This window comes from Brienomyrus brachyistius, chromosome 2 (assembly GCF_023856365.1).
Source record: "Brienomyrus brachyistius isolate T26 chromosome 2, BBRACH_0.4, whole genome shotgun sequence".
Classification (NCBI taxonomy): domain Eukaryota; kingdom Metazoa; phylum Chordata; class Actinopteri; order Osteoglossiformes; family Mormyridae; genus Brienomyrus; species Brienomyrus brachyistius.
Window position 1 is genome coordinate 31,307,545 of NC_064534.1, and position 13,625 is coordinate 31,321,169.

Genomic DNA, 13,625 nt, shown 5'->3' on the forward strand with positions numbered 1-13,625 from the left:
GTTAGTTTTATATCGTCGCAAGAAGCAGTAACATCGGAAAGTAGTTAATGGTGTGTTTCCAAAGCACCCAGCCTCCCTCTTCATGTCACCAAACCCCAGAAGGGTATCATCTGACAGGCACTTTAAAAACTCTCAGGTTAGGTTCCAGCATCGGCAAGAACCACACAAACTGCGTGGGCGTCCTCAAGTCCTACCGGCGTCCATGACAGTAGCCCAAAGGCTGCCGTTTTGATGCTATTTCTTGGATACACAAACATTCAGTATTTTTAAGAACCCCAGTATCGTCTTTTTGCCCATTTTGGAATGGATGATACTGGTACGGTCTGGCTTTTACATCTTCATTCATCCCTGGGCAAAGACATGCGTGGAGAAAGATGAATGGAGCAAATAAAATTGGAGGTTTGCATAATGTCGTGTTATCTAAATTGCAAACAAAGGCTTTGGTGAAAAACTGATAACCCGAAGCTCCCTTCCTTATTATCTCTGGCTTTTGCACCGAGTCGTGCCGCTTGAAAACATAATTGTATGATTCAGTTGAGGGAACATCCTAGGGGCAAAGTACACTGGTATTTAAACGAGCTGTCTGGCGAAGTCATCTTGTCATCGTGCCAGTCATCATGCCAGCCATCTTGGAACTGAAAAAAGCGGGCAAATTGTAAAAGAAGGGGTAGGGGAGGTAAAAAACCAAGCTCTGTTTTGTTTAAAAGATTCTGCTAGATGTTTGTTGGGAGTGCAGGACACGTGCTCGCTGAAGGACCTTCTGCATCATTCTGTGGTGAGCATGAACCCCTTGAACAAATTTGTATCAGAAGTGGTCAGATAGGACATGGCAGTGTTAGTTAGAATATGATGAAAATCAGTCAAAACAGGCACAGAATATAGAAAAAAGAGAACAGGTTATGGAGTTTATAAAACAAAGTTTATGTGCATATTTTTAAACAAATCTGCAATTTTAATTGCTGGTTTAATCGGGGTTCTGCTGGCAGAAGGCTACACTGAGCAGCAGGTTGTTTCCATGTTCAAAATCTCTTAGACAGCAGTAAACAAGAATGAGGTGAAGCAGGAGACACTGGGAACGACCAGAAACCAGGCAAAGGGTAGAAGCGACTAATGCCAAAGATGATCGCTAATTCATCTAACAGTTTCTCATGAATCGTAGGATGACATCAAAAAGAAAGGGAAACATTAAGTGCAGGTGTGAAGGGTCCTGCTAAGACAGCTCATATCAGGCTCCTAAAAGCAGGACTGAAGTCCCATAAAGCAAAGAAGAAGCCCTTCATTAATGGGAAACAGAGAAGAACCAGGCTGCAGTTTGCAAAAGAATACATACATTATTCACAGAAGCACACCCATAAATTGAGAAATGAGTGAATTGAGAACAAAAATTGTGCTGAGGTCTCTTAATTTTTTCCATGGTTGTATACAGTATATAAAACTTTTAGGTCCAACTTTTAGACTAAACTGAGAAATAATTTGGAATAGAGAAGACTCAAGGATGGTACTTTGGTGAACACCAAAGATTCACTAATTAGTGAATTTTGGGTTCTTCTCTCTGTTAGCAGTAGAATTCCTCAAATCAAATGCCATCCAGTGTATTTTGCTTCCTAAAACTTTGTTAGCAATACGGTGTCATGGTTTCCCCTGTGGTTTCTGTTTGTGTTCCAGAGCAAAGAAGAAGAACAAGCCCTTGAACCTGAAGATTCAGAGCACAGTGGGGAGCTGCGAGAACATCCCCTCGCAGCGCTCGCCCCTCCACACCGAGCGCACGCTTCGCTCCTTCTTCTTCCCCTCCTTCCTCCCGTCTACTCCTCCCGTTCACAGTGACACCACTTTCTCTGCAAGTGAGTGCAAAATTGTGATCAGATGCCTGCAATTATTTATAGACATCGGGTGCATTCTAAATCAGTCGCACTCCGGAGTTGGTGCCAGCTCGCGAGTGGGGCTTGTGAGACACCAGAACCCTAAACCCACATCTGTAACCCCATGCATGTGATGGTAACATCTCTCGGGCCCCTCGTACCTCCTCAGCTGTGATGATGTCCTCCGGCGCCCCCTGGTGGTACAGGCGAAATGCGGTTCATGATACCCGCCACTGCCGAGGCCTGGAGACATGCGGGTGCATAAATGCTTCCTCACTTGCCGGTGCCCTGGAAGCCATAAATGTCTCGTTGGCCTAGAGTTAGAGCCAAACGGTGTGACTCGGAATGCCTGAGGGAATGTTGAAAAGCAAGATGAAATATTGGGTGCAGATGGAAGCTTTAAATGGCCCATGGCTCTGACTAATAGAGCCTAATTCAGCGGCCTGCCTTTACCTTGTTCTCGGAATGTGTATGGTAACTGCTTGTATCCTGCTCACGCTCCCCTAGTAGTCATTCCGGAAGCTGGTAGCACATGGTTCATTGAATCTGTCATGAATCTGGGATGACACATTTGGGTGTGTGGCTGCGTGCCTCTGTGTGCCTTTCTGAATGACTCTGTGTGTATGTGTGTGTGACTCTCTATTGGTTACTTTCTGTGCCCTTTGTGGTAGTGTGTTTTTCTTTGTTTTGCTGAGTTAGTGGTTCCCTGTGCCGTTTGAGGTTGTGTATGTGCATGTATTGTTTTGAGTGTTTCTCCTATGGGTGTGTTTGTGATTTTCTGTTAGTATTTACGGCTTTGTGTATTCCGAAATGTGCTTGTGTTTAAACAAGCAGCTTAGTTATACCATGATACGCGTAAATGGGTAGAAACGTAGAAACATACTTGGAAAAAAAGCAATCAAATTGTACATAATATTGCCTTAGTCTCCTCTGTTTATTTCTTTCTCTGTTTTAAATGTTTTTCTCATTGTAGTCTAACTGTTTATTATCCTCACAGTGAAAAATATTTGGGGGGGCAGCGGAGGATTCTCCCTGGTCTTTAATCATTAGTCATTAACCACGTGTGAACATCCATAGCTCTGGAGCATTTTCATTTTGCCCTTCTCCAGTTAAGGAAAGACTGAAAACTAGTGTATACACATGTAAATGCAAATTATTATTCACTAGGCTTAGTAGTTTATAAAACAAAAGACTCAAGAACAGTTAATTATACTTCAATGATTATGCTGAAAGGGGATTCTGCATGGAATGTGTGTGATGGTGACTTTACTGTACATTTATATTTTTACTGCAATAGGAACCTATCCATTGAAGTAGCACCTCAGATTGAGAAAGACCGATGAGAGTTCTAGGAAGTTCTAAATGTAATCACTGAAGTCAGCTGACGGCAAGGCGGAAATAGCTGCTGGGCATTACGTGTATCTTTCGTGTAAAATTAGATCATCATTTCAGAGTTCTTATGGTTTTGGATGGCAGGGTTCCTCCAGAGTTGTATTTTTGGGACACCAGGCTAGTTTGGACCAGGAAAACAGTGATTAGGATGAGGCCTCGTCTTCCATAAGGAGCCAAATAATCTTATTGGGTTGCACCAGCGTCGATAATGGCATTATCCAGCTGCAGGAGCCCTGTGCCCAGGGTCCTGCCGAGAGACAAAGCCATATTTACCGGCCTCATTTGTCTCATTGCGTCTTGTAATTTATCTCCACTCTGTCTGCTCATGGAAAACATCAACACTCTTAATATTTTGAGCTCTTTATTGCTTTTTTTCCACCAGCTTGTAATACTGACTTACTGAGGTCTAATGACACTTAATGAACACAGAAGCTTGGGAGGAAAGCACAGGCGGAGTCCGAGTGTTGCAGGAGCCCTTTTCTGCGTTACGGATTCCATCTGGCCTGTTGCATGCTGGGTATTCCTGCCAGGCGAGAAGTAGTACTTTGTTAGCGGCCCTTGGAATGACACCCGTCTTCCCCCGTCTGCTGTGTCATATTTGGGAACAAGGACGTGCCATGTAGCTGGATATTTATAACTACTGTATGTTATTGTTACTCTCTATGAGTAACAAAAACAGCTTTGTTTGAATCAAGATATGAATTAATAATCTTTTACTTGTCTTTTTAAACTTGCATTCTTTGAAGTCAAACTTTGTGAGTGCTTAGAATCTGCTTGGTTTCAAATTGCAAGTAGTGTCCTGTAAAACCTAGCATATCGCTGTTTTGGTTCATTGGGACGGCGCCAGGAGAGGCTGCCCCGAGCACCGAGGCCAAACACCCCCGATTCAAATGGCTCTGAAGAAGATTGCTGCTATCACCTGTCAGCAAATGACACTCGGCATCAGAGCATTACGGTGTCAAAAATGTATCCAACATGTGAATCCGTCTAGCACCATCTTCCAAAATGACTGTATATGGAAAACATTTTTCAGTTTGGAAACACTTCGAGATCTTCAATGGATGTTGCGTTGTTGTTGTTGTAAAAAAGAAAAAACCTCAATACTTCTTCTTCCCACTGTCATACTGTAATTTAAAGATCAGTGTTGACACACCACAATGAAATGGGTCTTCTGCATTTAACCCATATTTCACATTGTGACATAGCAGGGGGCAGCTAATTCAGCGCCTGGGGAGCAGTACCTTGCTCAGGGTACCTCAGTGGTGCCTTGCTGGTTGAGGATTCAAACCAGCAATCTTTAAATTACAAGTGTGCTTCCCTAACCATTAAGCCACCACTGCCTCTTGTATATAACAACATCGGCACTCCACAAACAGGGCCTCAGCAAACACTTAACAGGCCATAACTGCTCTTTATGGAGATAATGAGCTCAATCGTGGAGCTTCCAAGGAACGTGGCCTTTCTGTTGCCACTGTTGCTCTGCTCACATTGGAAACTCGAACACAGGTGACGTCCTTCAGGCCGTGACGACCCACAGATATGCAAGATGCATATCCCTTAATACCTGTCCTTAATTTATTTTGTCTGCTGGCAGGCAGGTTTTTTCTGTATAGTTAAAGGAGATTAACTGAACTCCGTTAACCTCTAGAACCAATAAATAAAAGTCCAGAGAGTTCGGGAGAGATGATTTGGTTTGTCGGTTGTAATAAGATAGAAGTGGCACATTTCACATGTGCTACTGTAGATCTCTCTACAGTACTGCATGTCCTGGTGCAAAAGGATAAGAACAAAAAAGACATTTTTATTTGCTTAGAACAGTGTTTCTATAAAGGAATCTGTGTTTCCTTTCGGTCAAGGTGATTATACACATTTACCCCGGGACCGGAACTATAAACATTTAATTACACTATATTCATTTTGATTTTGAAATAAAATGCACTTTTTACCTTCGGCATTTCATGGAGAAGCTTTTTTGTTTGAATAATTAGCGTCCTCATCCATATGTCCCAGACTTCAGCAAAGGTGAACGCTACAGCCCAGTAACACATTTGAATCCCGAAGCTCACAGCGTGAGGTGACAGTCCTGCCCACAGAGGCGACATTCCCGCACTGATAAAGCTGTTTCTAAATAAAGCAGCATCTGCGGCAGAATCTGTTTTCATTAATTATGTTTTTTTTTCTTTCGAGTAGATTAATATGAACCTTAGGGATTACACTGTAAATGTCGTGTAATTCCCCGGTATTGCTTTAGAGTGCGAATTTGCAAATTAAAAGGAGGGACCCCTGAAAACCAGACGTGGTTTTTCTGGAACATCTCCCAAGATGGTGCCACATTTCATGGCCTCGTCAACCGGTTTTGCGGTTTGTTTTTTGCGATTACTATGATATTTGCTGTTCTCCTTCATCTGGTTCTGTTTCTGTTTTTTATCTCGTTTGATTGCATTTTGTTTGCTCTTGTTTCATTTGGTTATTCATCGTTGATGACGCATCTCACACAGTGGGAGCAAAAACCGAGGCCGATCCCGTTGGAGGTTAGGTGCTGAAGAAACGGGGGGGGGGGGGGGAGTTATGGTGAGGGAGAGAGAAGGAATGACTGCAAGCCCCACCTGTGGTCTGTGAAAGCACTTCCCAATAAGCTCTTGCCCTTGGTAAGAAGCCAAACAGAATGCCAGTGTAATTTTCATGCAGCGTCTTTACTGCAAAGGAACACACCGGACTTCAGCATTGTACTGGAGGGCTTCCAGCTGGTGCACACCAACGAAAGTGAAAAAAGAGTGAAAGGAGGTGGGATGATAATCTTCATTAACCCTGAGTGGTATAACCTTGAGCATGCGAAAGAACGAATCAAACTGCTGGCTATGAGCCTCAGGTCCCAGGATCTCTGCTCAAGTGAAGGATGCATATATTTGTGCTTCCCTCCCTCCCCTTGGGAGGTCAGACCACGGTCTTGTACACCTGGTGCTGTTTAACGGCAGCCTTTTACCATCAACTCTGAGAGTTTGGCCAGAAGACACAACAGAAGCTCTGCAGAATTGCTTGGAGAGGACCTTTTGGGCTCTATTGTGAAAAATTCAGCAGGCTTCTCTCACTGCATCACTCACTGTAACATTTTTTGTGGACATAATTATGTCTGGAAAACTTTCCAACTAATGAGCCCGAGATCAGAGGGGATATTAAAACACACTTTGGAAGGAAAAGGAATGCTTTCCTGTTCCTGACGGGGGTTCGAGAGGAGGTCAGGACTGTGGAGATGGAACTGAAGAATACAAAGAGAGGACTGAATGGAAGGCGGAGAATTTCAGCCTGAAGGAGGCCATGGAAAGGACTGAGGATGATCACTGCATACAGTGAGGCAGATGGCTATAGTGAAATTAGGAACCATCAGGGGCGAGACAAGTTATATGGCTTCATTTGCAGGTTTCACACATACTTCCTCAGCCCAGTGGGGTGGCTTCATTGACTCACACCTGTCTTGGTCAACCCTTCCATGTACCTTGATTCTCCCCTGTCAGCCTACAGTGCCTCTGCCTTTTCCCATGACTGTCTGTCTTTTCCACTTAGGTTGGCTGGCTACATATGACTAAAGCAAGCAGGCCTAATTGCATTAGCCCTAAAGTGATACATCCATCCATCCATTTTCCAAACCGCTTATCCTACTGGGTCGCGGGGGGTCCGGAGCCTATCCCGGAAGCAATGGGCACGAGGCAGGGAACAACCCAGGATGGGGGGCCAGCCCATCGCAGGGCACACTCACACACCATTCACTCACACATGCACACCTACGGTCAATTTAGCAACTCCAATTAGCCTCAGCATGTCTTTGGACTGTGGGGGGAAACTGGAGTACCCAGAGGAAACCCCACGACGACATGGGGAGAACATGCTAACTCCACACACATGTAACCCAGGTGGAGACTCGAACCCGGGTCCCAGAGGTGTGAGGCAACAGTGCTAACCACTGCACCACCCCTAAAGTGATACAAGCCTGTGCATTTTATTTGGAAGAGCTTCCACAGTACAGGATTAACATTTCAGTCTCAATACAAAAGACACCTGTTTCTGGAAAACCTCACACATGTTCCTTGTGCCCCAAAAAGGATAATTTTGTGCTCCTAATGTCTATATACCACTGGAATACAATCCCGTATAAAGGAGCTGTTTGAAAGCCAGATGCTGCAGCATCTCACGCTACTCATGAAGGACTTGCTAAACCCACAATTGTCTGCATGCATATTAGTATGGAAGATGTTGTTCTGTACCTGCTTCACATTCCCTGGACAAGTCAGCTAACATTGTCATAGGAATTCACGTTGTCTTCCTTGGCTTTAACACCCTCCAGCTTTCCCGGGTGGGGAGACACTTAAGCAGATACGAGTTGAGGATGCCATGGCGGCCCATATTAGAGAATTCCTCACCAAAAGGCCAGATTCATCTGCATAACTGTTTGAGTAAGACGTGGAGGTCAAAAATCTTGTGAAAAGATTTATTGGGTGATATTAGAATTATCACTTGATGCTCAACGTCTGAAAGGGAGAAGGACTGGTTGTAGACTTCAGATGGAAAAGGAAGATACCGGCCACTGTCACTATCTAAGGGGACTGTAGAAATGGTTTTGTCAATGACAAGCAGGGCTGACATGACAACGTGCAGCATGGTGGGAGTCTAAAAGAAAGCGAAGAGTACGTTGTTTTTCTAGAGGAGAATAAATTCCTCTGGGGGGTGCAGAAAAATGCTACACTTTTTACCAGTCCATCATCATGCATCATGCATCATGCTCTTCTCTGTTATTTTCTGAGGGATAATGACAGGCGTGACAGACGCTGGTTAGCTGAACAAACTTTTTAGGGCAAAAAAGTTTTTGTTTTTTTTTTTTCATCCGGAAGCTTATAAGACTGTGTTTGATTGACTTCTTGGAAGCGGTGGGAAGAATGGTGTCCAAACTTCATTTTGAATAATGAGATCCATTCTCTCAACAGAGAGCTGGTAAGACTGTCAGCCAGTGTCTCCTGCCTGAGATGCACAGCTGAGCACTTGAGATGCTCCTTGTCACCTACTACTAATTGTCCAATGCTTTTAGCCTCCTCGTGTCTATTCCCACCCAATCCGGAGGACACAAATTCAGCCTCCTTTGACCCATCGCTGGACTAAATAATGCACTTTCCATGTTTAAGCAAGCTTCTACCTCACTTGTGCCATACTCAACTCTCAACAGCACTACTGTGTGTTAGCTATTCGTTCATTTGTGTTTGTTTAAGTTATCTTACTTATAAAAGTATTAACAACCAATGTAGCTGTTGCTGTGGCAGGTAAACTCCCGATGGTGTCTGCTCCTTTCAATGAGCGTATTATGGCACTCAGGCTAAGGCACTCATTGGGTGTCTAGTCTATTGTCTCATTATATGCTCTGACTGCAGTGAGTGATGCCTTGACGAGAGAAACGTTTTTTTCTCAACTTCGCTCGGTGGTTGACGGGTGCCCAAAGAGTGACACTCCTCCGGTCATGGGTGACTTCAGTGTGACCACAGACACTGACAGGGCTGGCTATGAGGACTGTGTTGGTCCCCATGGGTCTGGCATCTGTAGTGAAAATGGCTCCATGTTCCTTGACTTTACAAAAGATCAGGGGCTGCGAGTCATTGGATCCTTGTTCCAACACCCTGAGCCGCATGATTGATCTCGGTAGAACTGTGATCTGGTGTTGTGGCGAAGGAGATCCATCACATCCTCGTGGACAGACACTGGAGGCTCCTACAGAACTGCAGGGTATACAGAAGTACCCAGTTTGTGAATTCTGTCCACAGACTTGCTGTTACTAATCTGAAGATTCAGCTTAGATCCAATTACCAGTTACCACTTAAGAGAATGAGGCTGAACCTGGCCAGACTCCAAGATCAAGCTGTTTCTAATGAGCTTGCATTAGGGCTGCATGATTCTGAATAAAAAGTGAATCACAATTCTTTTCCTTAGAATTGAGATTACAATTCTCTGTAACAATTTTTCTTTCTTAAATTTAAACGTTTATTGCACTTATTAAACTGCAAAAGGAAACACACCAAAACATGACTGTGCTGAAAATATGATAGATCCAAGACCTGCATATCAACTTCTGACAACAAAAAGGAACTTTGGGTACTTTGAGTAGAACTTGAAACGCTTTCTTTGTTGAATTGTTATGCAAATAGCCTGTCTCTGAAAAACAATACAACCACAGTCTTGAAAACAGTTGCGAACTCAGAAAACAACAATAAAAGAGGTACAAAATAATAATGGATTCGTGGGGGGCGGCATGGTGGTGCAGTGGTTAGCACTGTTGCCTCACACCTCTGGAACCCGGGTTTGAGTCTCCGCCTGGGTCACATGTGTGTGGAGTTTGCATGTTCTCCCCATGTCATCGTGGGGTTTCCTCCGGGTACTCCGGTTTCCACCCGCAGTCCAAAAACATGCTGAGGCTAATTGGAGTTACTAAATTGCCCGTAGAAGTGCATGTGTGAGTGAATGGTGTGTGAGTGTGCCCTGCGATGGGCTGGCCCCCCATCCTGGGTTGTTCCCTGCCTTGTGCCCATTGCTTCTGGGATAGGCTCCGGACCCCCCGCGACCCAGTAGGATAAGCGGTTTGGAAAATGGATGGATGGATGGATTCTTTTCCTATGTTTTAGTGAAACTTTATCTCCCTGTGCTATGATGTCCGTGTACAGAATTGAAAGTAAGAAAAAGCCTGATCTTAATCTAGCTGACTGGTGAAGTAAGTATTGCACACACACGACATGCGATGTTGGTATTAATATTGTGCATCATCCAGCCCTATAATATACAGCCATGTTTCGAAAGCAATACAAAATACCCGCCTCTCGCTGTGATGTCATTCAGTGCCAGTACCGGCTTTTACACCAGTGAAAAACCAGCACTTTGAAGCAATGTACGTTTGGTGCTGTCATGAAGTACCAAAAGTAAGGTACCTGATACAGTGGAAAGAGAATGCAGAATTATCGGATGCTTGACTCTCTTTGGGGAAAAGTAGGACCACTTGTTTTGATCCGGCTGATGTGATACCATGCAGAAGAACCATTGTAATTTAGAAAGGAGATTGCTTAGAGATGTGAATCAAGATTTTTATGATTAATTGTGCAGCCCTAACTTGCATGCAGCTTGTATGAGGAACTTGCACACTCGGGTGCGACTGCCAATTCTAATGTGAAGTAGTAGACCTTCCATGACAAGACTCTGAAGGTTGCTGAGGGTTGCATTGGTGTTGTCGGTGTTCCCAGAAGGAGTTGTTTCATCTCGCAGGGCACCTTGGATATTAGAGGAATCGCAGCGTGCAGCTTGATGGCAACTCCAGTCTTTACCAGGAACTGAAAAGGACAGCTGTGAGGGCCCTGAGGGCAGATAAAGATGAGTGTTAAAGGAAACTGTGAGCAAGTAATACACCATCTAAGGTCTTGCGACCCGCGTCCTGCTTTCAGAGGGATCTAAGCATTATGCAGTATCCCTCGGAAAGTCACGGTCAGGGCAGGTGATGGATGGTCCTTATGGATGACAATGCAGCTCTGCTGGTTTGACTTTGTGTTGAACGAGCGGTTGCTCTGGGAATCTCGAATGAAGCACATTGCCTGCATTGTGAGGGAGCATCAGTTATGGCACTATGGCCATGTGGAGTGATTCCCAGAGGGTGATCCAGGTTGCGGGATTCTCATTGCTGAGGACCTGGGCGGGTGGACCCGACCAGGGGGACACCCATGTAACACCTGCCTGTGGCAGATAGATGGGCATTTCCGGGGGGGTGGGCATGGACCTCATGTCGGCCTAGGGGGTTGCCAACTGGGATCCGGAGGTGATTCTTCATGTAGTGGGTACAGCAATGCTCTGTACCAGTGAACAGTGAACCTGACCTGACCTGACCTGTAAGTTCATCAGCAGTTATTAAACTCCAACATGTAGTTTTTCTTTCATTTTAATACAGCATCGAATGCAGTAAGAGTAATTGTGATATACAGCTGATTAATGAGTGACTGAGGAATATTTTCATTCCAAAAGATGTTTACCCGTTATCATTTTCATATGGGAAATTAGTGTCCATTAAAGACGATGAGGCTGAGCTTATTTGTTGCTAATTAGTGGAGGAAATTGGACAAAGGGGTATGAAAAAATATGCAGGTACTTAATTTTTTTTTGCAGTGTTGTCTGTTCCCATGCTATGAAGCCACTGGTGCTGTCTCACTGAGGTTTAAAGTGGTGAACAGTTGTCATAGAAACAGAACATACAATTGCACTGTGTCTAATATCGATTTTTTTTTTTTTACAATTTGAAAAAGCTGTTGGTTATTAAATTTTAACCCTATCATGTGCCAAACTGAAGCAAGTGTATATAAGATAAAATATTGTACATTCATCAAAGGGCACATACCCCATAGACAAATCTGATTTGTGCACTTATTGTATTATAATTATCAGCTATCCCCTAGAAATGTATTAGGGATGTGGTTGACTTTTTGAGCTTGATGGATTGTATGTAAGCTGATTTATGCGAGTTATACGAACACTACAGCTTAATTGTATCGATGCCAAGGATCAGTAACAAGGCAGGTCAGTTCAGGTCTTTGAGAACAACAAGGTTCTATACAGTATAATCAGCGACAGTATTATTGATGGGCTGGAAATGCATTACACTTAAATGATAATATCACATTTGAGGAGGCCAAATATTGCCATTTGTCGTTGGGTTCTTGTTAGTCAAGGCCAGAAGGCCCATGTTCTCAGAGGTTCCTGAGGTGCATTCTTAGATCTCTGTCTGTTGTGTTGTCCAAACCGCACTGCCCCAGAGCTGTAATCCCAAGTTTACCTTCTCTCTTCCGCTTGTTTTCCAGTTAGCAGCTGGTCAGCAGCTCTCAAATTAAGGAAGCCAGTAATTAGATGGGGAAGGAAACTGAATCAGAATGGAGGGGGGAGGTGATTAGTTAGACAACAATGCCTACTGCTTTCTGGAGAACCCCGGGGCTTTTGAGGCACATTTATGTTCCCTTAGAGATGTAAAATTCCCTTTGCAGAATGTATGAGGCTGATATGTCCTCTCAGGAAGCACAACTTCTGTGGGAAGGAACCTAAACTCTCCGACCGGTTGGCTTATGCGTGTCTCTGGCAAGTTAGACTGACAGTAATCCCATGGCATCTGTCTTATTATTAGATTAGTTACTGACTTCAGAGCTTCCCTTCCCCCTCCCTTTAATTGCCACTCTCATCCACTAAGTTCGAGGACAGCAATGGCGCCACAATGATGTCATGCCAAACATTTACGCAGTACCCACTTGCCGAAGATGAGATGTCGTTATGTTTTGCTGGTGGCTTTGGGGTTGAGTGAATGTTTTGGTATCACGATGCAAGCAGTGTTGACCTTAGAATCCATGGGAGATCTTTGGACCACGGCATGCCATTGCTGGAAGGTGTCTGCATATCTTCGCTTGCAAGTTGAGAAGTCCTTTTTGGTTTCTCCTCACACTCCTCCACTTGCATGGGTGTGATAGAATCCCACTCATTAGAGTTTGTAGTTTGGAGTCAGAATGGTTCTCGATCCATTTCATGGTCCCCAATTCAAATCTGCCACAGTTAGCCACCAAAATTCTTTCCAAAAGCGTCACAGGGCTGTGATGACCATCAGTTCCACTAAGTGTATGATTATGGCTTTCGGCGAACACTTCTTGGGGAAGGTAGCCAAGGGCCTGACAGTGTGATTACTTCTTGTGTGGTCCCAGACCTCTTTGTCTTAGTGTTTATTTTCATTCGGCACCTCTATTATTTGTTGACATACTATAGATTATTGCCTCCAGTCTATCTGGAACCTACGTGTAAGAGCATAATGTGATTCTTCACTTGCGTAAAATCTAAAAGTGACTTCTATTATTCCTGCATCTGGATTCATCTGGCTGCTCTTGGATTTCAACATCTGTGACAGCCTATTGTGTCAAGTCAGAAGGCTGAGGACTTTTTCTGCCTGACACAATGAATTGTCTCGCTTGAGACTCTGTGGCCATGTTGACAAGTCCCAGCATCTCCGGTGCATAAATCTGCCCATCACAGTCTGTGGCTATTGTCGTAGTAACAATATGCTGGGAATGTGGGCACGGTTCCCAGCAGGTCCAGAGCATCCAGCCCTCGAGGAGGAGATTTGGGTCTTCCCTGAGGTGGGTCACCACCGTTCCTGGGTAACCATGGGGGAACGGAGGGTGTCCAAGGGGAAGCAAAAACACCTCCAGAAAATGTAGCCCTCACACTTTCACATAGGTAAACAAAACATTCTTTTACTGGCATGATAAGTGGGTGGATGGTAGCCAGTGAAACTACAGGAATGATTTCTACAAGAAATGATGATAGATGGCTCCT

The 13,625-nt window shown here is 44.3% G+C and overlaps 1 protein-coding gene across 1 annotated transcript in view; it reads left to right on the forward strand.

Moving 5' to 3' along the window:
- The window catches only part of ksr2 (kinase suppressor of ras 2), a 93,912-nt gene that overhangs the window by 51,322 nt on the left and 28,965 nt on the right, over window positions 1-13,625 (forward strand). The window contains exon 6 of the mRNA XM_048995756.1: window positions 1,666-1,841. Within this exon, the coding sequence (XP_048851713.1) occupies window positions 1,666-1,841 (176 nt within the window). The remainder of the gene's footprint in view (window positions 1-1,665; window positions 1,842-13,625) is intronic.